The sequence below is a fragment of the Bufo bufo genome, chromosome 8 (genome assembly GCF_905171765.1).
Source record: "Bufo bufo chromosome 8, aBufBuf1.1, whole genome shotgun sequence".
Taxonomy (NCBI): domain Eukaryota; kingdom Metazoa; phylum Chordata; class Amphibia; order Anura; family Bufonidae; genus Bufo; species Bufo bufo.
This window is the reverse complement of record NC_053396.1, coordinates 190,718,601-190,746,296: the sequence shown is the minus strand read 5'-3', so window position 1 is coordinate 190,746,296 and position 27,696 is coordinate 190,718,601. Positions and strand designations below refer to the sequence as shown.

The 27,696-nt window shown below is 44.7% G+C and overlaps 2 protein-coding genes across 8 annotated transcripts in view; both read right to left on the bottom strand.

Moving 5' to 3' along the window:
* RYR1 (ryanodine receptor 1) overlaps positions 1-4,949 on the bottom strand; it is a 124,561-nt gene extending 119,612 nt beyond the window's left edge. For all 7 annotated transcript variants that reach the window (XM_040442363.1, XM_040442364.1, XM_040442358.1 and 4 more), the window contains exon 1: positions 4,788-4,949. In XM_040442363.1, coding sequence (XP_040298297.1) covers positions 4,788-4,835 — 48 coding nt within the window. In that variant the 5' untranslated portion in view covers positions 4,836-4,949. The remainder of the gene's footprint in view (positions 1-4,787) is intronic.
* Positions 4,950-6,026: 1,077 nt separating this feature from the next.
* The window catches only part of LOC120978134 (rho GTPase-activating protein 11A-like), a 43,963-nt gene continuing 22,293 nt past the window's right edge, over positions 6,027-27,696 (bottom strand). The window contains exons 5-14 of the mRNA XM_040406362.1: positions 24,806-25,062; positions 17,388-17,551; positions 15,819-15,935; positions 11,544-11,616; positions 11,380-11,445; positions 9,135-9,220; positions 8,894-9,056; positions 8,433-8,538; positions 7,871-8,006; positions 6,027-6,886 (exon numbers count right to left, since the gene is read on the bottom strand). Coding sequence (XP_040262296.1) covers positions 6,027-6,886; positions 7,871-8,006; positions 8,433-8,538; positions 8,894-9,056; positions 9,135-9,220; positions 11,380-11,445; positions 11,544-11,616; positions 15,819-15,935; positions 17,388-17,551; positions 24,806-25,062 — 2,028 coding nt within the window. The remainder of the gene's footprint in view (positions 6,887-7,870; positions 8,007-8,432; positions 8,539-8,893; positions 9,057-9,134; positions 9,221-11,379; positions 11,446-11,543; positions 11,617-15,818; positions 15,936-17,387; positions 17,552-24,805; positions 25,063-27,696) is intronic.

Genomic DNA, 27,696 nt, shown 5'->3' with positions numbered 1-27,696 from the left:
GGATTGTGCCGAATTTTCAGAGTGAATCCGAGCAAATTTGGCTTGTCCCAGGTCAGAAATGGATGGGGCTTATGTAAACCCCACCTAAAAGTAGATGTTCCTGGGTGGTTTCAGCATGTTCGAGGGTTAAATGCCCCAAATTTACCAACAGAAACATGGCCAAACAAAACTGCTATTCTGTGTCCAAATAATAGCGCTACACAATGACTGAAGTGAAGTGGTTATTGGTGAAGGCCCTGGTAGTCTAGGGCTGTGAAGGGGTTCATAGTAAAATCCTTGGTGGTCTTAGTTGGCTCCTGGGGTTCAGTACCTGTGGGCCACCAAAGCCTTTGGCAATTGCACAGTTTGCCACCATCTAAAACAAAACTTGCAAGCCCCTTTTCCTGGGAATTAAGATACAGGGCAAGGACTCTTTGCATAGGCTGGACTCTTTAGGGTATGCCATCATTTTTTTTTTTTTTTTTTTTCAAGCGAATGGGGTTAAGGAACAATTCTCAGCCATGTCAGGAGTGGCACTTTGTGGAATAAAGGCAGCAATTGATTCAGTGATGGATTATCCTAGAGGTGTGCCATAGTGGGAAAGCCTACATTGCACATGGCAATATTGTGTCTGTGGTCTGGACAGATATTCAAAAAGTATAGGTGTAGCAGAGGTGGACTTGGGATGGATTTGGCATTTCTGGGGATCCAACTGCACCACTATGCCCAGCTTAGCAGTGTAGTGTGGGCACTTTGGGAAGGGGTCCCTTTGCAGCTGATTCGGCAGCACAGGCAGTATATGTCCACCCCTGGTTTAGTTATTTTTTTGTCTGCCTACCATTTGTGGCCAGCAGGGGGCCCCAAGCATTTCCTTAGTTTGCATGGAGGCAAAGTCGTCCCCTGGTCATGAACTGTCCGCACGATTGAATCAATATGGCCATGAAAGAAGTACACACGGAGGCACGAGGTACTTGGCGTGTAACACATAACGGCTGCCAGCAACTGCTATGGTTCAGACGCATGGAACAGTAGGAATAACATCAAGGATGCCTTCCTGCGTCTTAATAATTTAGGTCATTCTACAACCTGCTTCCCAGCTGAATTAATATTTCAGAAATAATGATTTTCTCAGGTGCCGAGAAATAAAACAAACATTTTTGTTTCCGAAATTCGAGATCCTTTGAAAGTGATGAGACTGCTACACAAAGTGCCAAAGGTACATCAGGTACCTTGTGCTACATCGAGACGACGCGTTTCGAGGCCTGTACAATGTGGTGTATAGCAGGAAGATTAGATTAAGACTGCATCTGAGGGAGGCCCCAGTGCTTCTCGCTGAAAATAAATTGAGGCCACATCTTTTCTCCTGTTCTCTCAGGCTTCACTCCGGCTTTTTATAGATCAGGTGAACCATCTCCTCTTCTGCTGACAGCACGAGCAGGGATTCATCTACATGCCCAGACTCTCTACACCACACCATGTGTAGTAACCAAGGGCCCTATGCATGGATCCTTAAAGGGGAGGTAAACCTGTTGACCACGGGTGATATAAAAGGTTATAGAACAAGATTCCGATATTCACACGTATAGGTTAATTATTCTAAAGATTCACAAAAGTCGAGTTATGGAAGTAATCATGGGGAGAGAGGACATCTTATAGTAATCACAAAGAACCCGAGAGTCATCAGTCCTGAATTTGCAGGGACTGCCATAGTTTTTACAGACAATCCCAGCAAATTTGAGCAGTCCTGCACTGAAACTGGGCAGGTCTTATTCAAGCCCAGCCCATAAGTGGGCCGCCCCTGATGGATTTAAAATTTTCCTGGGTTGGGACATCTCCTACACCAAGATAAAATTTAGCCATTCAACAGCCACCCATAATTGCCCTAATAAGAGGCACACACTCTGTAGTTCTCAGAGGGGTCCCGGGGGTCAGAGCTCCTTGTGATATGACATAACATAATATAGGATCTCCCCTTTAATTGATCTAATCTTTATATGATAATGCAACAGGCAATGAGTGCATCCTATGCGCTGGTGCATTGTACTAGCCCAGACTTTTATTAAAAGTAAAGCAATCTATGCAGGAAGGACAGGTGAGCCTCTTAAAGGGGGATTTTTTTTTTTATGATTGCATTTTACTCATTTTGGGCTAAAACTTTAGTTGGTCCTTAGTTAAAAAATTTTGCCATTTTTTAAAGGGGTTAAAAATCTGTTTGCAGATTACAGCTTCTCAATCCCAGCAGCTGACAGCTCATGTAAAGTTTTCTCTCTGTTTTCCTGACCTCAAACACTCATAGTTCAACTCATCAAAATAATATGGCTTAAATGAGTGTGTTTTACGTGAGCAGTCAACTGACAAGACTGAGAAACGATGCAGGCACAAAAAAAAAAAAATCTGTTTGTTTATAGTGTATCTCAAAAATGGCTAAAAAGACAATTTAAAAATAAATTTTTTAGTCTAAAATGAGTTAAATGCAAATCATAAAAAATTGCCCCAAAGGTGTCCATATAAAAATACTTTATAGAACATTACTAATACTGAGTTACAACCTGTATTATACTGCAGAGCTGCACTCATAGTTCTGCTGCCCAATGGAAACAGTGAACTGACGGTCAAATTTAGCAGTACAAGGGGACATTGGAATATTTCAGGTCTGAAATCTGCAAACTTGTGAATGCAGCCTTAGGCGCTAATACAGACTGACTCAAGGAGCAATGTAATAGCGTTACCCTGGTTTTGTGTAGATTATTGGGTGTGCACTGTAAAAGGGTTTCCATTGATGAGAAATGGGTTTAAAATTTTCCCTTGCTTCGGGTACTTTCACACTTGCGGCAGGACGGATCCGACAGGCTGTTCACCCTGTCGGATCCGTCCTTCCGCTATTTCGCCGTGCTGCCGGACCGCCACTCCGTCCCCATTGACTATAATGGGGACGGGGCGGAGCTCCGGCGCAGTACGGCAGTTCGCGGTGAGAGGCCGTCGGACTAAAAAGTCGGACATGCAGTACTTTTAGTCCGGCGGCTTCTCGCTGTGCACCGCCGTGCTGCGCCGGAGCTCCGCCCCCGTCCCCATTATAGTCAATGGGAACGGAGCGGCGGTCCGGCGGCATTGCGAAATAGCGGAAAGATGGATCAGACAGGGTGAACAGCCTGTCGGATCCGTCCTGCCGCAAGTGTGAAAGTAGCCTTACTTTTTAAAGTGGACTTCATACACTTACACATTCCTAGAGAAACCAATCTAACAAAAGGCATGTTGCTATTCAGACTTTGCAACAAAGTCGCATGCCGCAGGTCTCACCATGCAACTTTGATTACAGCAGGGTTATTTTTTTATCCTTTTGCACACACAAAGTAAGGTTTTGCCATGTAATTGTAAAAATATTTGATTTGTCATAGTCATATCCCATGTAGCCCAAATGTGTCAAATTGGCCATGTCCTTAAAAAAAAAGTTGCGTGAGGGTGGCATGTAAATGTATTTCTATGGACTGCAAGATAAAAGTCTGTGTATTGCCTCAGCCTGTGCTGAGCATTATGAAGCTGATGGGTAGCAGTGTCTACAGCGTGCACGGTAGACATCTCAGATGTGAAGAAAGCTACCGGAAAATTCTACTGTAATCAGAATTGGGAGCCACTGGGGCCCCCTATAGATGTGGCTCCCTAAGGAAATTTTGCAACACGGTGACAACCATATCACTGCCAGCTGACATGGTCATGTAACAGACAAGATCACAATATATTAGAAAGTTTGGTTGTTTCACTAGTTGGGAAATTACACAACTAGCAACTCCCTAAATTATGTTATCATTGGAATCGCCCTCCACTGGTAATTATGACTCATCTATACAAAGGGAGGGCATCTGATAACTATTTTATGGAATAGTTATGCTATTCTTATCTAACCATTAAATTGGTCATTTGCCATGTTTCTTTTCCTCCCCGAAAACAGCACCACTCTTGCCTATGAGGCTGCATCTGGTATTGCAGCTCAGCCCTGAAACCTTGAATGAGGCTCAGTTGCAATACCATACACTGCCTTACTGACAAGAGTGGCACTGTGTTTGGAAAAAAAAAAAAGAGCCATTCTGGTTATAAAGCGAGATTACATTATAAAGCACTTCACGGCCGCCCTGGCCTAGCCAATGCCCTTCTGCTAAACCTAGGATGCAGTGTATACCACAGAGGACAGACGTGAAATTTTACGTTTTATTTGACTCCGTATAAAATCACTTATTTAGCAGTCCAATTCAATTTCAAGTAATTCAAGTAATAACGTCATAAAAAAATAAAAAAAATAAATCAGGCCTAAGAGCTAGCAATCTAAATACCAAGGATGCCCACCCTCTTCTAAAGTCATGGACAAGCTATGATATTTAACACATTAAGCGTTCCACAAAACCCTTACCCCTTAGCCACCCCCCACCCACTTACCACCTTCCCCACCCCCAATCCTGTTCCTTAAAGTAGTTCTCGAGTCTCACACCCCAGCTATGTTTCCCTTTCGGTTGCTGTCACTCACACATTCCCCCCCGAGTGTCAACACCCCCCAAGCCCTCCACAGCCTGTCACAGCAGTGATTAGAGTCCAACAGGTGTCTACGTTCATGGTAAGACTATACATCGCCTTCCTCCAGTAAATTAACCTCTTCAGCTTGTACCTATGAAGTCAAACATTGGACTCTCATGCCGTCAGGTTGTGTAGAAAAGAATCCAAAATGTGCGATAATAAAAAAGGTGTGGTGGGGGGGGCCAGAAATTATTAAAATTTTCCAGTCTATTAGCAGAAACGTAGAGAACTCTGTGAACACTCACCGTCCTGAGGAACTGGATTTCATCCTCACTCTCTCCTCCTTCAGCCATGATGTCTTGGGTACCCTCCTATCTCGTAGAGGATGACCCCTCTTGGGTTGCTGGCTTGTGACGATGACCGAAGTGTAATCCGTGTGATTCGAAGGGGGAGAGAGAGAGGCTGCCGTGCTCTCCTCTCTCTGTGTACAGAGATGACACACACACAGACCTAGACAGATCCTGCCAGCTTCTCCTGTGCACCCCTCCTCTACTCACTGATTGGAGAGAGCTAGGTTAGCACCAGCCAAAATGTCCATAGGGGGTGGAGGGTCTGGGATGCAAAAAAAAAAAACATAAAAGAGGGTAGTAGTGTATGCAGCAATAAGTGCGATAAGAAAAAGAATAGCAAAGGGGAATAAAAATCTGCAAAAATCAAAAGAGAGTGATAATGGGAAATTTACAAAATTGCTGAACTGAAGTCTTATGGGAGATATGGAATTACAACTAAATAAAAGAGCAGCATCTCAAAAATATACCGTATATAAAAAAGTGCAAGATGTGACCATACTGTAAGTCATTCTGCAAAACCCAAAAGAAATGTATTGATCAGTAAAAGGTAAAATAAAAATTATTTATTTATTGTAAGTTATTAACATGGATAGCAATCAAAAGCAACACAAAAAGGGACAAAAACCAGCATAAAAGTATAAAAAGCAGAACAACAAAGCATAAAGATGCTAAGAAAAGAAAATTGTCAAATTGTAATCACAGGGATTCAAACAAAGATAGTTCCCATCTAGTAGGTAGAACAAAGTGCATCCGTTCCTAAGAACAATCCACGCAGATCGAGACAATATACGGGCGGCAGACATACGTTTATGCTTTGCATATTCATAAAAATAGTTTAATATCTGCATTATTGAAACGTGCAATAAATAATGTAACGTGATTAATTAAAAGCAAAAACACACCATTAAAAGGCAATTTACATTATAGTCCAATAGTGCAGCCAAATGGACCAACCAAGTATGACAGGACGTGTTTTAAGAGGTTGGTGCCAGGTTGGTGCCCAAGGAGCAAGCTCTCCGACTGAGGAAGCTGTGGACATCTAGCAAGGTTTAAGCTGGCATAGACATTAGATATTTGTCATTTTCTTAGAAGTTTTGGACGTTTGTCTTTTTTCTCCGAGCTCATCCATGCTTATTACTTTACAAATCGACAATGTCACTAATGGGTTCCAGCCTGGTGCCAAGAATAGGGGATTTAGGGAGAACATCTGTATCTATACTCTCCCTCCTCTACCACATCTGTTAAAATCAAGGAGCTTTTGTCCAGTTTTATGAGGTTTTCCAAAAGCGGGCCTTCCATATTTAATGGTAACGTATCCACAGATGTTTGGAATCCACTATCCAGACTACGGGACCCCCAGTTGCTCAATGTTATGTCCTTACGGCTGACAAAGACTTCCCTGTTTCGACCATTGAGAGTTTTTAAGTTAGTGGAGTTGTCCACAAAAGGCTCATCTGTTTTCTTAAGTAAACATCTCTCGTCATTTGATCTTAATCCACTCTCCTGACTTAGTGAACGGCCAAACCTTCTTGCGCCCTTGCGTTTAATGGTGTGAGTAGTCAGCTTTTCCCAGTCTTTCAACTGAGGATCAATTTCTGTAGCACCAGAAGCCCAAGGAAAACTAAGGACCAATTTTCGTACACTTCGGTACTGGGATGTGTGACCAATTGGCATTCTCAATGTCTCAGACACCTGGCTTGGCATCAAAAGAGATTTCTGTGAAATTGAAGAATCCACCAAAGGAAGCTGATCATTTCTGGATATAGATGTTTTTTCTTCCAGAAAGTTAAGGTTATTGTCTTCTTTTCTACCTTCCTCACTTGGAATTATAATATTCTGTTTCATGGTCTCTTGATCCTCTTCATACTTGGCACAGTCACCCACTTTTTCCGGCATGCTAAGTGACCGACGTAATGCTCTACGATGCTTTCCAGAATGCATTTCATCCAAGTCTTCACCATTCATGTCTAGAGATTTCCAAGAAGGAGAAGACCTCAACGAAGGAGGAGTTGATGGATTGTCGGTACATAAGGTTTTGTCTTTTGTAGTATTACCTACAGAAAAGTAAAGCAGAAACCTGAATAAAGTTATAGAACAGAATGAAGGCCTAAAAGCCCTGTTGTAGAAATATTAATAGTTGTAATCTGCTTGCATCAAACTTTGTGTAAGGAAATGTAAACCCCCTTTCCCTCAGCCAGTCAGAGGCAGACACAGGTGTTACCATCTTGCTTGAATTCTTGCTGAGCACTCCTCCTCCCTGCCCAGTCTGTTTCTTTTATTTACTCACAAAAGGTGTAAAAGGGGCTGGCCTATAACAAGGATACAGGAAGTGATGACATACAGGAAGTGATGACATGTCAAAGGACAGGGAAGGGCATCAATGTGGCTGGACAGACAATGCACACCGCCCACCCCTGTATAAGGAAGGATGAGTCATGTTCATTGTCTGACCAGCCAGGCGGCCGCCCATCCCCCATCACTGTCAGCATGGATCCCATTCAATACTGCTCAAAAGTGACCAGTATCTAATGAAGATCATTCTATTGGTTCTTATAGGTTTGAGATTATCTGCGAGACATTGCTACGGCTATTGTCAGTATACGGTACGAGTATACCGACAAGGCAGATATGCATGTCTTAAAAGCAGATATGTATCCAGAAAGGGATAGCGAAGCCGCAGCAGAGGTATAATATGTATCTCTCGTTATGCAGACTTCACTTCTCTAATGTGTATAGACATTTGAAGGGAAGAAGCCCAGTGCATTGTACTCAGTGCTCACAAACCGGCAAATGCCCCCCTACACACTGAGAACACGTCTCCAAGCACATGAGAAGGTTTTCATACTGACTGTTTTACCACTGGTCCCGATTCAACCCAAGTACCCTCTGCTAGAGCGTGCTTTGGCTAAATCCGACACAGGGAGACAGATGACAATCTATAAAAACACACACACATCCAAAGATAAAATGTCCGCATAATAAAATTTCCACAACAGCCCTTTGATTTCATAACCTTAGACGAGGCTTTGGGAACCCACCAGAGTTTGATCCTTTTACAGAAAGAGTGTTTGTTCGAAAATCTCTTCCACTGAAAATGGGACCCTCCAAGGCTTCAGCAACCATCCGCTTCATTATATTCCAACCACTTGGCTCCATGCTCTTGCCCTCAGGTGTCTACACAAGAGAAAAAGGCAAAAATGAGTGACTAATTATGGTAAAGCTGACCAGACACACAGGATTAATGTTGGTTGAACCCACCGATCTTGGTTGGACCGGCTGTCCCATGTCAGGGCAAAGAAGGATAGGGCTGTTGGAAAACGCCTAATAGTTTTTTTCTAAGGAGAGATTAACCACCACAATAGGTGACCTGAGGTGGGCTACTCCATTTTCAGAACACATGCACACTCTGTAAAGCCAAGCGTATATGTGTATGGGGGTGATCAGGTGGAATAGCTCTCATCCATCCGAGAGCTATCTGATGTGTATGTCAGCCTAACCATCTTGGATGAGTCAAGGACATCTTCAAAAAGGTAGCGAAACCTCACCAACTTATTATTTTATTTTTTTATTACTACACACAATTATTGGGTTAACTTTTACCGGCTGCTTGGTTGCTCGCGTTCGATGGAAGAGTCTCAAAGAGTTACGGACCTTTTCCTTTCTGTCCAGCTGAGCAGGAGAAAGAGAGATCTGACCAGATGGCATTCTGTAAGAAGATAAAAATATTTTTACAGTTTGTAGAAGGCTGATAGCATAGATTTTTTATTTTTAACATTAACATTTTCTATTAACGTCAATCTTAATTTACAAAAACACTGGGCATCAATGCCATTTGTTGAGGGAGCCCAGAGACCATGTAACCTTGTATTACATGTTTTCCTCATTAATTTGAATGGACACCATGTAATATCTCATCTTTGATGGACACAGGACGACTATTGTGTTTAATACTCAGGTCATGTCGGGCAGGGGTAGTACTGTATTTATAGAAAAATCCATCCATCATGTATAGACAAGTGCAGTAGCGCTGCATGCGTGGGACATTGGATTCAATCTCTCACCTCTTGCACCGTTTGCTGTTTCGCCGTTTAGTCCTCGCTTTCTGTCCTAGTCGGGAGGAGGAATCTGGTGTTGTTGGAATGACGGGGGATGCAGAACTTGCATCTAAAAAGTTATCTGGGCTCAGCAAGAAGTCAGAAAAAACCTCAACACCCCCAGTGTCATCTAAGGAGAAAATTATAAAGTGGTCTATAACGTGTTATTAGGAGGCAAGAGATGCATGGGGCAGTCCTTACCACTAACCTTGGAGTGGAGGAGAAGTTGCACTAATTGGTTCACTTGATTCGTCGTTGGATAATTTGCCATCTGCAACCTCCCTGAAAGATTTTCTGCCAAAAAAAAAAAAAAGTGAAAGAAGCGCCACAAGGGGGAGCTTACTATATACTACAATACTGTATCACTGAGCTCAACTGAAGCTGTAGTAGGCCCACATGTGAAAAAAAAAATAAATAAAAAAAATAAAAAAAATCAGATTAAGGGTATTTTCACATGAACGGATCCGTTATGTTGTCCGCAAGTTGCGCATCAGCAAAAAACGGATACCAGCCATGTGCATGCTGTAGATTCCACAGGTCCTATTCTAGAAATGCCTATCCTCCACAAAATGGACAAAAATAGGACATATTCTATAATTTGTGGAATGGCTGCACGGACGTGGACAGCATATGGATGACATCCGTATGCTGTCCACATTTTTTGCGGCCCCATAGAAATGAAAGCGGGTCTGATGCACACCAAAAATACTGTTGTGTGAATGGAGCCTTTGTCAGAGACTTTATGCTGTGCATTGCAAAGGGTGGCGAAACCCGTGGTGAAAACCCACAGAAAGAATTTAAGATTTAAAAACTATACTGCAGGTCAATTTCCGAGCAGATTTTTCTAGCAGCATGTAGAAGATTTTTGAAAATGTCATCCACTGTAATACCCTGCAGATATTCAGCCTATAAATCCAGACTGAAAAGCTGCAACATAATTTATTATGTGTGAATATACCCTTATACCATATGTAGCGTGCGCCCCCCCCCCCCCCCCCCCCCCTAGAGGCAGCTTCAGGCAGACAAATATCAAGTTTAAAGGGGTATTCAAGGTATCCCCTATCCACAGGAACCATTGGAATAAAAAGGACTGGCAAGTGGCGCATGCGCACTGCTGCTGTATTTATCTCGATGGGACTGATTGAAATGTATGTAGTGCCCTGGAGCAAGGGTATTTTGGACTGTGGACATTTGCCCTTATTGTTACTATGCAAAGCCATCAACTTCCTACTTTCACACTAGCATTTTTGTTTTCCGGTATTGAGTTCCGTCACAGGAGCTCAATACCGGAAAAAGTTTTATCCTAATGCATTCTGAATGGAGAGCATTCAGTTTAGGATGCATCAGTTCAGTCCCTCTTAAGTTTTTTGGATGGTGAAAATACCGCAGCACGCTGCAGTTTTCTCGCCAGCCAAAAATACTGAACACTTGCCGGAATGCCGGATCCGGCATTAATTTACATTGAAGTGTATTAGTTCCGGATCCGGCCTTAAGTGTTCCGGCAAAACAGATCCGGCTTTCCGGTCTGCGCATGCACAGACCTTTAGAAATGCAGAAGACAAATAAATACCGGATCCGTTTTTCCGGATGGCACAACGGAGAGACGGATCCGGTATTTCAATACATTTGTCAGACGGATCTGCATGCGGATCAGTCTGACAAATGCCATCCGTTTGCCTGCTGGAATCCTCTGCCGCAAGTGTGAAAGTACCCCAAGAGACTGCCTACCTATGCAAAGTTTTGGATGGAAAAAAAAACTGACACACTGACTTTCTGGTTTAGCTCTGTTGTTTGTGTCTGAAGACATCTGAAAAAAACTGCTTCAAAACGGATTCATTCCCATAGACATGCATTGAAGCACTATAAAATTATATGTTAGACAGAAATTGTATCCCATTTAGGCTGTGCTTCTCCACACCACCCCTCCCAATATAAGGTTCTAGTACAGTAGAAACTGTATAGAAGGAGAGCAGTCAGAGACGCTAGTTGTCTGCAGATAGGGACCAGTGTTTAGCAGGAGAGACTGACAAGACAGCATGAGTGACCAGAAGAAGACGCTGAGATGGGGAATGCTGAGCCTGGGTTACCATCCTATTGACCAAGGAGCCAGCTGGATGACTGAGCCACAGACCCTGGGCCACCAGAACTTTGGCCAGGGAGCCAGCCTTCTGAGAGACAGAGGGACAGCTAGCTTAGGCCTTTCCTCAACATTAAACCTTCTTCGGCTAAGGAGGAGACTGGCGAAGCCAACTCAGAGCCTTGCCTGTATTGTTTTGCACTTGAGTTCCTTCAGTAAAGAAGCACACTGGTTAACTTCAGACCCTGACTCTCAGTACTTATTTCCCATCCCTTCTGGAGAGCAGCAACGCGTGGTGACACCAATGTCCCAAAGCCAGATACTGCATGTAAAACCCCCCTATTAAAATATCCTGTGTTTGGCCCCGAATACATACCGTTTCTTTGCTGTAAACTGCTCTCCACAAGCAGACTCTTCTGAAGCTTTACGCTTGGTCTTGTTTCTTGGTGGAAGATCCAGTTCATCTGCCCAAAGCAAATATCAGTCATTAGAAGATCCTCCTCATGAAGCGAAGCTTATTGTATATTAATAATCTCCAGCCTTTTCTCACCTCCTCGATCAATGGAAGAACCAAGGCCAGACTTCAATTTACTTAAAGCCTCGTTGACAATACCTTAAGGTGGTAGACAGATTAAAACAGCTGTGTTAATTAGAAGAGGTTTTGTCATTGCATGAATCATTTGCTTACACACCCTCACCAATGAAGTGGACAATGGAGAAAACAATGGAGATCGCAGCCCCCAAGACTGTGTATGAACGAGTGGAACTATGGATTTGCTAATATAAACATGCGATGTCCCCTCAGTAGAAGTGACCAATGCATAAGGTTGTTGGAGGTGTCTGGGCAAAAAAATAAAAAATTGGTGGAGTCCCTCATTCTACCTGGCCACTGTGCAAATATGTAGTCCTCTCCACTGAAGTCTGTGGAGATGATAGAGACTGTGACTCACCATGCTTCAAAACAGTGTTGAATACATAAGTACAGTACGTGTCTGTGGCTATCTTTCCACTTTTCTTGTGCAAATAACCTTCATATCAAGTGAATTCTGGAGGCCACAGGGCATGTTCTTAATGTTCTCAATCTCACAGGTAACCACCCTTAAAACTTAACTTTTAATATCTATCTAAAATAGCTACAAACCCTCCAACACAAACCACATAACAGTATAATAAGAAAAGAAGATGGAAGATATCATTAGGTTGATACTTAGCTTTGGGGCTAGGAATGGCAGAGATTGGGCCTAATATATACAGTCAGGTCCATAAATATTGGGACCGACACGATTCTAACATTTTTGGCTCTATACACCACCACAATGGATTTGAAATGAAACAAACTAGATGTGCTTTAACTGCAGACTGTCCGCTTTAATTTGAGGGTATTTACATCCAAATCAGGTGAACGGTGTAGGATTTACAACAGTTTGCATATGTGCCTCCCACTTGTTACGGGACCAAAAGTAATGGGACAATTGGCTTCTCAGCTGTTCCATGGCCAGGTATGTGTTATTCCCTCATTATCCTAATTACAATGAGCAGATAAATGGTCCAGAGTTCATTTCAAGTGTGCTATTTGCATTTGGAATCTGTTGCTGTCAACTCTCAAAATGAGATCCAAAGAGCTGTCACCATCAGTGAAGCAAGCCATCATTAGGCTGAAAAAACAAAAACAAACCCATCAGAGAGATAGCAAAAACATTAGGCGTGGCCAAAACAACAGTTTGGAACATTCTTAAAAAGAAGGAACGCACCGGTGAGCTTAGCAACACCAAAAGACCCGGAAGACCACTGTGGTGGATGATCGAAGAATTCTTTCCCTGGTGAAGCAAACACCCTTCACAACAGTTGGCCAGATCGAGAACGCTCTCCAGGAGGTAGGTGTATGTGTGTCAAAGTCAACAATCAAAAGAAGACTTCACCAGAGTGAATACAGAGGGTTTACCACAAGATGTAAACCATTGGTGAGCCTCAAAAACAGGAAGGCCAGATTAGAGTTTGCTAAACGACATCTAAAAAAGCCTTCACAGTTCTGGAACAACATCCTATGGACAGATGAGACCAAGATCAACTTGTACCAGAGTCATGGGAAGAGAAGAGTATGGAGAAGGAAAGGAACTGCTCATGATCCTAAGCATACCACCTCATCAGTGAAGCATGGTGGTGGTAGTGTCATGGCGTGGGCATGTATGGCTGGTTCTCTTGTATTTATTGATGATGTGACTGCTGACAAAAGCAGCAGGATGAATTCTGAAGTGTTTCGGGCCATATTATCTGCTCATATTCAGCAAAATGCTTCAGAACTCATTGGACGGCGCTTCACAGTGCAGATGGACAATGACCCAAAGCATACTGCAAAAGCAACCAAAGAGTTTTTTAAGGGAAAGAAGTGGAATGTTATGCAATGGCCAAGTCAATCACCTGACCTGAATCCGATTGAACATGCATTTCACTTGCTGAAGACAAAACTGAAGGGAAAATGCCCCAAGAACAAGCAGGAACTGAAGACAGTTGCAGTAGAGGCCTGGCAGAGCATCACCAGGGATGAAACCCAGCGTCTGGTGATGTCTATGCGTTCCAGACTTCAGGCTGTAATTGACTGCAAAGGATTTGCAACCAAGTATTAAAAAGTGAAAGTTTGATTTATGATTATTATTCTGTCCCATTACTTTTGGTCCCTTAACAAGTGGGAGACACATATGCAAACTGTTGTAATTCCTACACCGTTCACTTGATTTGGATGTAAATACCCTCAAATTAAAGCTGACGGTCTGCAGCTAAAGCACATCTTGTTTGTTTAATTTCAAATCCATTGTGGTGGTGTATAGAGCCAAAAATGTTAGAATTGTGTCAATGTCCCAATACTTATGGACCTGACTGTAGCTATGGGCTCTATCCCTATAGCTGACCCTCTTGCTATTTGTGCCCTGCCTACAAACGGAATGGCCGCCCTGATAGGGGCGATCCCGTATCAGGAACCTCCTGAATGCCCTTGGATAGCCCTGAGTCGGGATGTCCCTGGTAGCTATTGTATGCTAACCTATTAGTTAATCGTTATTGTAATAGCTAACGACTAAAGGTACAATGGTGTCATCAACTTAGATGGCATCATAATATCTATGAAATAAAGGGATATTGATACCACCAACTCTGGGTGATGTCAAACATTCTGTTTCACTAGAATATGGGATTATGTGCTATCTGACAACCAATAGTATGCATCTACAAGTATAAGTAGGAGATAGACTAATCATTTCATGATCTGTCTCTAAACTTTCATTACTTATTATGGTATATTTGGTTTTGTTTTTTTGTACCTTTAGTCGTTAGCTATTACAATAACGATTAACTAATAGGTTAGCATACAATAGCTACCAGGGACATCCCGACTCAGGACCATCCAAGGGCATTCAGGAGGTTCCCGATACGGGATCCCCCCCTATCGGAGCAGCTATTCCGTTTGTAGGCAGGGCACAAATAGCGAGAGGGTCAGCTATAGGGAGAGAGCCCATAGCTATATATTAGGCCCAATCTCTGCCATTCCTAGCCCCAGGGCTAAGTATCAAACTAATGATATCTTCCATCTTGTTTTCTTATTTTACTGTTATGTGGTTTGTGTTGGAGGGTTTGTAGCTATTTTAGATAGATATTAAAAGTTAAGTTTTAAGGGTGGTTACCTGTGACATTGTTAGGGCTCTTTCACACTTGCGTTGTCCGGATCCGGCGTGCACTCCATTTGCCGGAGGTGCCCGCCGGATCCGGAAAAACGCAAGTGAACTGAAAGCATTTGAAGACGGATCCGTCTTCAAAATGCGTTCAGTGCTACTATGGCAGCCAGGACGCTATTAAAGTCCTGGCTGCCATAGTAGTAGTGGGGAGCGGGGGAGCATTATACTTACAGTCCGTGCGGCTCCCCGGGCGCTCCAGAATGACGTCAGAGCGCCCCATGCGCATGGATGACGTGTCCATGTGATCACGTCATCCATGCGCGTTGGGCGCCCTGACGTCACTCTGGAGCGCCCGGGGAGCCGCATGGACGGTAAGTATACTGCTCCCCCGCTCCCCACTACACTTTACCATGGCTGCCAGGACTTTAGCGTCCTGGAAGCCATGGTAACCATTCAGAAAAAGCTAAACGTCTGATCCGGCAATGCGCCGAAACGACGTTTAGCTTAAGGCCGGATCCGGATTAATGCCTTTCAATGGGCATTAATTCCGGATCCGGCCTTGCGGCATGTGTTCAGGATTTTTGGCCGGAGCAAAAAGCGCAGCATGCTGCTGTATTTTCTACGGCCAAAAAACGTTCCGTTCCGGAACTGAAGACATCCTGATGCATCCTGAACGGATTTCTCTCCATTCAGAATGCATTAGGATAAAACTGATCAGGATTCTTCCGGCATAGAGCCCCGACGACGGAACTCTATGCCGGAAGAAAAGAACGCAAGTGTGAAAGGGCCCTTAATTGGAATTTGTCACCCGAAACACATAAGACCTGCAGACGGGTTATTGTCTGAACTGTGCAACTGCTTTTATGAAAAAACATTTCCTAACAAAAAGGGTTGGATTGGCCCACCAGAGGATCATCTAGTGAGCACAAATGTTGGAGTCAGATGTCAATACTGTAGATTTACAAATAACAGATTGTGTGTACAATGATCACCACAATGGTTATGATGCCATCTAAAGTGGACATGTACATATTCTGTATGGATGGAGGGAGGACTTGCAAAATCATGTCTTCTGTTGGGCCCAAGGAACCCCATTCAGGCCCTAAGAGCACCAAGTTTTCGTTGTAACACATTCTCGTTTTTACCGTACCACTCATGCTACGTCTGCGCCGCCGGCGAAGACCCTCTGCATTGTGGGTCACAGAGTCTTCTTCAACCAAATCACAAGGAACAGAAATCTTTTCCCCAATAAATGTAGGGAGCTGCCCTGCCGAGAAAGAGAGACTTATGCAGGAAGTGTGAAGTACGAGAATTATGTACCTCCAAGATGACTAACGAGATACAGACCGACTGTATTACTGCAGGATGATAACCCTCAAGTGTATTACAAATCTGCACCATATGGCAATACAAACATTACCACAAAGGTAAGACATTGTTGGAAGACTTATGAAAATTGGAGGAAATGTGTCTTTAGAAGCCATGTACACCCAAGCAACCTACTATGAAAGTAGACATGCCCTTTAAGAGCAAATGGGGTCATTTCCACAAAGCATCCAAACTGCATCAATGGAAAACAGGGGCAGTAAGTGACTGTGGAAGAGGACTGTTGTCCTTTCTGCAGTTTCTTGCTTGGACAATTGTGTCCCTCAGTATGGTTTACTTTTGTGTCCTGCAATAAGCAGCTTGGAAGACACAGCAGTGACAATTCACATAAATATTACTGCAAGACTAATGAACAGTGGTTAGAGTCAAAGTTCAGTGCAAACTGCAGGTTGTAGAATGTACTAGAGCAGGAGGTGCTGAGCTGATAGATATATAGGTTTAGGGGAATTAAAAAAAAAAAAAAAAAGTGTCATTTATTTAACCCCTTCCATTGAACATGTATAGTGGAAATCTGTTTTTTAAAAATGGCTCCCCCCAAAGCACTGCTCTCCCGGGGCCAGAATGGCTTCCCAGTGCAGAGACAGGGGAAGCCGTTCCTTCTCTTTAATAGCCTTGGTCTCTTGAAAGAAATCAAGGCTATTACAGTTGGAGTTCCTATGGAGTCCTGCAGGGCTGCATAGCAAATCTTCAAAACATTTCATTTTTAATTTATTGCAATGTATTTGAGAAGCGATATGCAGATCGCATTTTCAAGTTTCCTAAGGGGACTTAAAACTAGTTAAAAGAATAATAATAATAATAATAATAATAATAATAATAATAATAATAAATATATTTTCATTCACCCTGGTCATAATGAAAATAAAAACAAAAGATAATTTGCATTACCACATCTCAAAATGCATGCACTATTAAAAAATAAATTAACCAGCTTTTATTTTTTGTCACTTCACCTCGCAAAAAAATTTAATAAAAAGTAATCAAAAAGTCGAACGCACTGCAAAACTCATTAAAAACTACAGATCGCCATGCAAAACAATGAGCCCTCAAACGGCTCCTTAAATGAAACCATAAAAAAATAAAAAGTATACAGTAGTCATGTGGGTGGTCTTATGTGTGATTGACAGCTATCTCTGTATACACATTCAAACAGAAGACTGTCAGAGATAGGACCGCCCGCGTGACTACTGAGCTCAGAGATTTAAAATTAATAAAATGACAAATCTTCTTGAATAATTTCCCCAAATCTGCAGTGTACATCAATCTGCTCAGCTCCTCCTGCACCTTCATGCTGACAGTTTCCCTTCAGTCTCAGATTTGACAGATCTATTACCTATATCCTGTGCATGGTCAATGAGGCTCTGGATGGCAGAAGCCTGAAGTTGCAGCTGTTTCTCTGTGGCGAGCGTCAGCTTCTCAGACAAGTGACTGCTAGAGAACAAACTAGGAGCTAAAACCACGGCCAGATTCCCAGAATCCATTTTGTTCTCAATAGACCTTTAGAAAAAAAAAAAATTGTACATTTACAATCCAGAGCGAACCCGTTAACTCTTAAAGGATATGGGGTATAGAGGTCTTCCACAGGCTTCACTGTATTTACAACAGGATCTGCTGCAGAGATCTGACACTGTGTGAGGTGCCGCCAATATACCGGCTTTTCAACGTCGGAATGGCAAGAATAAGTAGCGTATTATAAAATTCTTCTGGATTCTTTTCCAGCTCATGTGAACAGTGTTATAATGCACAAGCGCTGAATACAGAGAGCCACTAGATTTAATGCATTCACCTCCATCAGTAGGTAGGTACTGAGAGTACAACATATAGCCATTCATCATTTTTCACTATTTGTATTGTGGAAACACCTTCTATAGTATTATGTGCAGCACCCTATAGCAGGGGTAGCATTAGGTAATCTATTGTTATGTGATGTATTGCAACTAGTATGGCTTTGTATGGATGGCATAGCCAGGGTTAAGAATCCTGGCTCAACCTCTGTAGGGCTGGATCCATCCCTAGCTTGAGGTTGTTCTAGGGAGAGTTGAGACAGAGGAGGAAAAGTCCATGTGCTGCTTCTTCTCAGGCCTAGAAAGCTTCAGAAGCTATAACAGATCTCTGTAAGATCTACAGATCTAAAGAGAAAGAGAGGAAGATAAAAGGAGTACTTGGAATAGCATAGAAGTCAGCAAGGCAGCCTGCTACTACAGCAATTCAGACTTTACTGCTGTGAGGGACTCCATTAACATGATTAAAGGGATTCTGTCATCAGAATTTAGGCCTATAACCTAAACATATGGCGAGGTCCCTATTAATACACAGAATCCTAAAGTGACCTTATCAAATGCGCCTGTGGCTCTATAATCATATAAAACAGGTTTATATAACCTGTCACTCACGTCAAAATGTGTCCAAGGGGACGTCTCACGATGCAGGGTGCCCGGCTGCAGCCATCTCCTTTCGGTGCCCAGCGCCGCCTTCTGAATTGAAATCTCCGTCCTCCCTTCCATTAGAGCCGCCTACCTCAGTTCATCGTTCACTCCTGGCAGCGGCCTCGTCATGCGAAGTGCGCATGCGCCGGCCGGCGCACTTCGCTAGAACCTGCCTTGGCCGCCCGATTACAGGCTGTAATCGGGCGGCCACAGGCGCATTTGATAAGGTCACTTTAGGATTCTGTGTATTAGTAGGGACCTCGCCATATGTTTAGGTTATAGGCCTAAATTCTGATGACAGAATCCCTTTAAGATGCGTCTACCTGTATCCTGCAGTGGACATTACAGCCTATTGCCCGACATACATTTTACTGAGAGAAATGTAGTGTACGGGGACTGTAATGCCCGTCACTACAGAAGGGTCACTTGTGTGCTGTCGTCCCCCCTTATTTATGGGGAAGTTGGTATAAGTCATCTTTATAAACTGTAATGCTATGTATTTCCCTGTTACTGTGAAACTTGCATGTACAGGCCTGCTAGGGGTGTCATTCCAGCTCTTAGTCACTAGAGGGAGCTAGGGAGCCCTAGGTTATCTAAGGCCCAGTCAGGGAAAGGAGAGGGAGTCTAAAGTCAGTCTAGTCTAAAGTCAGTCTACAGCAGTTGGAGTTTAGACTATGTCAGAGTCAAGTCCAGGCCGGAAGCCTGCAGACCAGGAGAGGGTATTTCAGTCCCTGTAACCGGGTTCCAGATACAAAGAGAAGGTTCCCCACCTGAGTTCACCTATGCAGAAGCAGGAGCACCTCAGTTAAAGAGCCTGAGGAAGCTGAGAGAGAGACAGAGGCAAAGTCAAGAAAAGCAAGAGGTACTCAAGACAACAGAGGAGGTACTTGATAAAGATAAAACCAAGGATATACGCCAGAGCTAGGGTATTGGGCCTTGGAGAAGATTTTCTATGTTCCAGGATCAGTCAGGAATAGAGTGCAAGCTGCCTGTACTGCAAGTCCTGTGTTTAACACTCTGAAGTCACCTTGCTATACATATATTGCCTGCATCAACTGTATTGAAAATCAACTGTCTGCAAAGGAACTGCGTTTCTGTTAATGTCCCTATATGATGACTACTAAAGTTTGAGTTCTGCTTTAACATCACGTGGTTCCTCAATTATTCCTGCTATCAGCAAACGGCGTGCCACCGTTTAATTGGCACTGGCGTCACGAACATCTCTCATCATCACCTGCCCTTGCAGAGAGTCAGCCGTCTCAGGTTAGTGTCTATTGCACTACAACACCCAGGAACATTTCTAAACCTAACTTGAGTACGCTGCACCTCTCTTTTGGCGTCACGAACAGGATACGCACGCTTTATAGTGCAAGAAGCGTGAACTTTGTGCCTTATACAGTTGCCCTGTGACCAAAGTGACAAATTGCCTGTTTTATTAAAGTGGACTTTGTGGACTGAAAAACAAACCCAAAGTGTCCCTAAAACCTCCAAAAAGCGCTGTGCAGTGTTGCGCTAACAAGAGGAAGAAAATCGCCACACCGGAGTGTGGTTTTGTGGACTTTATCATCCTGCTTGCTGTCAGTGAATAGACGGCGCTTCTACTAAAGATGGCCGCTGAGCTTGCCGAATTTGCTGCTGCGTCATCTTCATCCCGAAAAAGCGGGAAAAGTTGGCGCCCTTCTGATGAAAAAGCGGGAAGGAGTTTAAGGTCAGGCGCCACTGCTTATCTGGACATTTGCATGTCGGCCAGCATGGACTCCGCCTTCCATATACTGGAATACCTGGGGGGCGGCCTCCCAGTGCAATAGGAGGAGCTGGCTGATCTTATTGGCGCCACCCTATCGCTCTCCAGAGAAGGATCGAGCATGTTGGAGAGTGAGCACCGCTTTGCTGCAACGTCCGCGCCTGAAATACCAAAGATGACTGATATTGGTGTAGAGCCAGAGGAGGCTCCACCGGCCTACTCTCCGGGACCGGAGAAACCCACCTGCCCGCCACGGGAGAAAGAACCAGAGTCCTGCTATGGCTCCTGGAGAGACTTCTTTCAGCCCTCTTTCAAGTGGTCTTCACTAATGGCAGAGATCCGGGAGGCCGCTATAAAGCGGAATACAAAGACTAAAATCTATTATGAGGAATTGACCAAGACTATCCATGAACGACACACCGACACCCAACCCCGCCTGGAAAGGAGAAAGGGGTTGGTGGTGTCCTTTGACAAAACCCGTGGCTACGGGTTCATCCAAGATTATCTAACTGGCAGAGACTTGTATGTTAACAGAAGATCTGTCAAGAGAGACTACCTCCCTTCCTATCAGCACAGCCTCCGCGAGGGAGAGGAAGTGGAGTTCACCCCTGCCGAGAGCCTCAGAGGCCCTTATGCAACTGCCGTGACCCGTCCCAAGCGAGAACCTGAGGACTGGGAGGCAGAAGAAGACTACTCTGGCTGCGAGCGGGAACCTGAACGCTCTCCAGAGCCGGCCCATCACGCCTTCCAGGAGCGGAGCTCCTTCATTGGGCCTAATGTCTTCTGGCAGCCAACCGTGTTGGAAAAATGGGTGAGCCCTTATCCTTCCCCCGAGCTGCCTCGTCGGGAGAAGACCATACAGGACCTGGAGAACTTAAAAGGACTTCGGGTTACCTTGGAGAACATCCGGAAGGGTCGGAGACCCGATGCGCCACCAGAACCTGCAGGGGCCCAGTCCGAGCCATCGTTGACTGTACCTGCGCCGGCGGCGCCAGTAGATGACAGCGACTCCGACACGGAGAGCATCGGTCACCAGATTGTCCGGCTGGAAGAGAAGTTGCGGGAGCTGCGCAAGATCGCGACCGCCAGGATCCGGACGCCACCAAAGAAGGACGAGGTAAGGGTGCCTGTCACCACCCGTAGACCACCTTCTGTCACCACCGCTCCGTTGCGGCCCCAAAGAGGACCCGCTATTGCTGTGAACTGCTGTACTGAGCCCACCGGACCGCTTGCGGCGGCGGTACCCAATGCAGCACAACCCACAATCATTGTGCCGGGACCGGTACGGTCCACAAGAGGGTTTACCCCTAGGCCCATGGGGCCAATACCTATTAGGGGCCCCTTTACCTTGCAGCTGCCCCCTGACACCGTTATGTGGGCACATCCTCCTGTAGAGGACTACTACAGGCCGTACTTGCCAGCAGAGCCGGGTAATTATGACATGCCACTGTGAATCAGCCTGCTAGGCCTTTGATTTATTTTGTTAGAAATGATGATGTTGAAAGCTTAACCCTTCCAGGACAGGAGTCCTATGTTTTCTGGTTCTTTGTTGCTGCTGCCAGTTTATCCACGGCTCAGTGGTAGGTGTTAACCACTGAAATTACAAGGTCAACAAAGCCAAGTTTGTTTCCAGGATCTCCTGCCTGCTATTGCTATCCCACGCCAAGTTGTGCCTGTTCCTTTGTTGCACCTTTTACCCTTACCCCCCTTTTCAGGTTGATCAGGGGTATTACAGCACTTGTTTTATATTGTGCAACTTGATACTAAGGAACCGTGCCCGGAGACAGACTCAAAAGAACCTGAGCCTCTGAGATTCTTACTCTTTTTAAAGGAAATGTGCCCAGAGATGGACTCCACCGCACGAGAGCCTCTGTGATTTAATAGGAAAATAACCTGGGTACGGACTCATGTTTGTTCTTTGAGCCTCCAAGAACTTTTATACTGTTTTATCTATTTTGCTGTTCTATTATGGACTTATTCATTGTCATGGACTATCCTGGTTATAATGTTACGCTGTGCCAGGTCAGCGCCCCAGTTCCATTCACTATCCTGAGAAGAAGAGAACGACGCCCCTTGTCACCACACTTCACTTTTGCCAATTGGACCTGATATGAATGTAAATGCAGATGAATTATATATAAGTATGCCTGCATGTCTCTTTTTCTGTTTCAGGTAGAGATTCCAGTTGGGCGAGCCCTGATGGAGTACGAGGTCGTACTCAGCTTAAAGCAGTGGGGTATGTAGTGTACGGGGACTGTAATGCCCGTCACTACAGAAGGGTCACTTGTGTGCTGTCGTCCCCCCTTATTTATGGGGAAGTTGGTATAAGTCATCTTTATAAACTGTAATGCTATGTATTTCCCTGTTACTGTGAAACTTGCATGTACAGGCCTGCTAGGGGTGTCATTCCAGCTCTTAGTCACTAGAGGGAGCTAGAGAGCCCTAGGTTATATAAGGCCCAGTCAGGGAAAGGAGAGGGAGTCTAAAGTCAGTCTACAGCAGTTGGAGTTTAGACTATGTCAGAGTCAAGTCCAGGCCGGAAGCCTGCAGACCAGGAGAGGGTATTTCAGTCCCTGTAACCGGGTTCCAGATACAAAGAGAAGGTTCCCCTCCTGAGTTCACCTATGCAGAAGCAGGAGCACCTCAGTTAAAGAGCCTGAGGAAGCTGAGAGAGAGACAGAGGCAAAGTCAAGAAAAGCAAGAGGTACTCAAGACAACAGAGGAGGTACTTGATAAAGATAAAACCAAGGATATACGCCAGAGCTAGGGTATTGGGCCTTAGAAAATCTTCTCCATGTTCCAGGATCAGTCAGGAATAGAGTGCAAGCTGCCTGTACTGCAAGTCCTGTGTTTAACACTCTGAAGTCACCTTGCTATACATATATTGCCTGCATCAACTGTATTGAAAATCAACTGTCTGCAAAGGAACTGCGTTTCTGTTAATGTCCCTATATGATGACTACTAAAGTTTGAGTTCTGCTTTAACATCACGTGGTTCCTCAATTATTCCTGCTATCAGCAAACGGCGTGCCACCGTTTAATTGGCACTGGCGTCACGAACATTTCTCATCATCACCTGCCCTTGCAGAGAGTCAGCCGTCTCAGGTTAGTGTCTATTGCACTACAACACCCAGGAACATTTCTAAACCTAACTCGAGTACGCTGCAGAAACAAAGAGGGCCATAACTCTCATCCTTGCCTAAATCTGTACATTGCTATCTGGGTGAGAATTTCACTGTGTACAGTTGTAACTGTGTTCTGCTATAGTTGGATGTATTACAACCCCCATATTGCACTACAGTAAAGAGATTGCACTCTACACGCCCTACCTTGCACCCATACAGACACTCAACGTCACGGTAACTCTAATAACCATCAGGGAGGAGCCCCAACATCAGGGTGTGCCCTGAGGGAACAAAGGGTGTGCCCTCCTTTCACTGCAGGACCCTATGGAGCAACAGTGAGTGGACAGCAACTGTAATTGACTGTTACTGCCAGAGTCACTACCACTCTCATCCTCCGCTCCGATTCCTCTTGGGCTCACTGCATATGTCACTGCTGTAACTGCTTCTGTGAAAAGAAGTGTAATGCATTTCACTGTTATCAGCCATTTCTCGGCCGTTACAGGCCTCGATGTTGTGTTGCCGGCATTTTCCTTCCACCTGAATGGGGTGAACCACGCAGCTGCCCCGATTAGAGCTGCACTATATTTAGGCAGACATAATATTGGGGGGGGGGGGTTGACAATTTATAAACATGCCTTACAAAAAAAATATATATATATATATTGTCAACAAGGTTGACGAATCTGTTGCCCGTAGCAACCAATCACAGCGCAGCTTTCATTTCGTATTCTGATCTTGAAATCATTAACCTAGTGCTAGGATTGGTTGCTATGGGAAACAAGGATAAGGAAAATCTTCTTGTCAATGGCAGCCAATCACAGAGCAGCTTTCATGTTACACGAGCACTAGAAGGAATGACAGCTGCTCTGTGATTGGCTGCTATGGGGCAACGACAACAGTTTTCCTTTTAGACGGTTTCATAAATCTAACCCAATAGGTTTCAGTGCCATTTTCAAAGCTAGCAGCAAGCAGAGCAGGGGCAAACCGGGCTCCCTGACAACCAGAAGATAATATAGCCCTGTTCACACTGCATTTATGTTTCACCAGGGAAAGTCCCCCACCATTTTTGTCAGATGTATGCATCTGTATGCCATAGATACTTTTAGCATACATCTGGTCCATAGAAAAAAAGTACTTTATTACTACACAAACCTTGGGACCCCAGAGATCAGGGGGCCCAGACATACCATCTGCACAGGGGCCCTTTCCAGGGGTACAGCAGTATCAGAAGGGGTCAGGCTGTAGTACAGCCGCTGTACTGCTGAGATTAAAGCTTAGCGGGTTGACAGGAGGTGGCGCTTAGTGGTGAGACAGTGGCCCCTAGACTCAAGTTTGCTTGGGGCCCCAGAAATGCATACGTTTTGCTTAGGGTGTTTCTTTATATTGAAAATCTTCCTTAGAAATGCATGGTTATGAGGTTCCCCCTTGTGGCGGCCATGGCTATTACATTCCTTACCTGCAAGCGACGCTCTGAAGGAAGATGCAGAAGTATTTGAGAGTCTCCCCATGAATAGTAGGAAGCAAGCAGGTCACCAAGGCAGTGGCAGAAACCTTCTCCTCCTCAGTGAGAAGCTGTTGTATCTGACACAGAGGATCTTGGAGTTCTGGTGTCAAGAGGGGATGGGGAAGTTCACGGAAGAACTGTTTTAACAATGCGGCCACATCACTGGGCTGAGCAGAGGTCAAGCCGCTCTCCCCAGACTCCAGCTGAGCCTGTAACACAAAGATAGAAAAGATGGAGGCCTACCGGAAAACCGCCGTACCGAGTCATCAGGAGGAATATCACCATAATAGAAACACACCAGTCGTGGCTGATTTTATAGAACATGGGGCCCAGAGCATCTAATTTTATAGAACATGGGGCCCAGAGCATCTAGTAAAAGTAGAGATCTCTTTAAAAGGCACTTGAAAGAAGAATCAACCCTGTCAAACCAGGTATACTGCCTGGTAGGGTTGATCCTGCAGATTAAAATGATACCCGTCTTGTGAAAATCTGTTGTGGCATTCCTGAGAAAAAAAAAAAAAGAAAAATAAAGAAGACGACTTATTCTTTATGAAAATGAGGGCTGCAGTGCACCAAGGGGCGTGGCCAGCACTGGAAAACAGGGTCACCGAGGAGCTAGGCCCCGCCCCTCAGTGTTCTAAAGCCCTCATTTTCTTTAAGAATAAGTCATTTTTTCCCCTCAGGAACGCCTCAACCGATTTTCACAAGACAGGTATTGTTTTAATCTGCAGGACCAGCACTGCCAAGTAGCAAGATAGTGTTAATAGGAGGCGATCCTGCAGACAGTTGCTCTTTAAGAAAGCCATTCTGAAAATATACAGTGCAGATATATATATACAAATTTTTTCCTCAAATTTCAGCACATAATGACAAATTACACATTCACGCAGTGCCCAAATAATGTTGCTATGCAATGCCTATATACCTCCATACTGCTGAGGTATAATGCCCACGTACCACCACCATACATTTCCTAGACAGTTCTACCATCCAGTGTCCAGATAATACCTCCATACAATCATTTATTACTGGAACGGTTAATGGTAAAGTCACTGCTGATATAAAATTTTAAGGGGGGGGGTTTAGTCATTGGAAGCTGCTCCTTGGATGGCCCTCGGCAACTGCCATGCCCTGCCACCAGTGAAGAAAATGAGCAGTCTCTTATCTTTTGAGGCCCATGTTCTTATCCATAGGGGACAGTAATGTAGTAGCCAACGCCGATGTACCAAGGATATGCTACTCATGTCGTCAGAGCAATAGCCGATTTGCTTTAAAGACCCGGGCATTGGAGGTGTTCTTGTAGAATTCGGATAAGGCTACTTTCACACTTGCGGCAGAGAGATCCGGCAAGCAGTTCCGTCGCCGGAACTGCCTGCCAGATCAGGCAAAATGTATGCTAACTGATGGCATTAGTAAGACTGATCAGGATCCTGATCAGTCTTAAAAATGCCTCATCAGTTGAAAAAATGCATTGAAATGCCGGATCCGTCTTTCCGGTGTCATCCGGCAAAAACGGATCCGGCATTTATTTTTTCACCTTTTTTTCAGTCTGCGCATGCGCATACCGGAAGGACGGATCCGGCACTAATACATTCCTATGGGAAAAAATGCCTGATCCGGCATTCAGGCAAGTCTTCAGTTTTTTTAGCCGGAGATAAAACCGTAGCATGCTACGGTTTTCTCTTTTGCCTGATCAGTCAAAACGACTGAACTGAAGACATCCTGATGCAAACTGAACGGATTAGGCCTCTTTCACACTTGCGTTGTTGGGATCCGGCATGCACTTCCGTTGCCGGAGGTGCCTGCCGGATCCGTAACAACGCAAGTGTACTGAAAGCATTTGAAGACGGAACCGTCTTCCAAATGCTTTCAGTGTTACTATGGCACCCAGGACGCTATTAAAGTCCTGGTTGCCATAGTAGGAGCGGGGAGCGGGGGAGCGGTATACTTACAGTCCGTGCGGCTCCCCGGGCGCTCCAGAATGACGTCAGAGCGCCCCATGCGCATGGATGACGTGATCCATGTGATCACGTGATCCATGCGCTTGGGGCGCCCTGACGTCACTCTGGAGCGCCCGGGGAGCCGCACGGACGGTAAGTATGCTGCTCCCCTGCTCCCCGCTACACTTACCATGGCTGTCAGGACTTTAGCGTCCCGGCAGCCATGGTAACTATTCAGAAAAAGCTAAACGTCGGGTCCGGCAATGCGCCGAAACGACGTTTAGCTTAAGGCCGGATCCGGATCAATGCCTTTCAATGGGCATTGATCCCGGATCCGGCCTTGCGGCAAGTCTTCAGGATTTTTGGCCGGAGCAAAAAGCGCAGCATGCTGCGGTATTTTCTCCGGCCAAAAAACGTTCCGTACCGGAACTGAAGACATCCTGATGCATCCTGAACGGATTACTCTCCATTCAGAATGCATTAGGATAATCCTGATCAGTATTCTTCCGGCATAGAGTCCCGACGACGGAACTCTATGCCGGAAGACAATAACGCAAGTGTGAAAGAGCCCTAACTCTCCATTCAGAATGCATGGGGACATACCTGATCAGTTCTTTTCCGGTATAGAGCCCCTAGGACGGAACTCTATGCCGGAAAAGAACAACGCAAGTGTGAAAGTAGCCTAATAACCCCTTTATTTCATAATGTGCCTTTCAATCAGGGATGGACACAGACAGCCCCTATGCAGAGAGTAGACAGACAGGCCCCTGGCTTTTGAACATCTTAGCATAAAGTGTAATATATATATATATATATATATATATATATATATATATATACACACACATACAGTATATCTCTATGTGTAAATTCGACAGAAATGTGGGGTGTTGTGCATGTTCT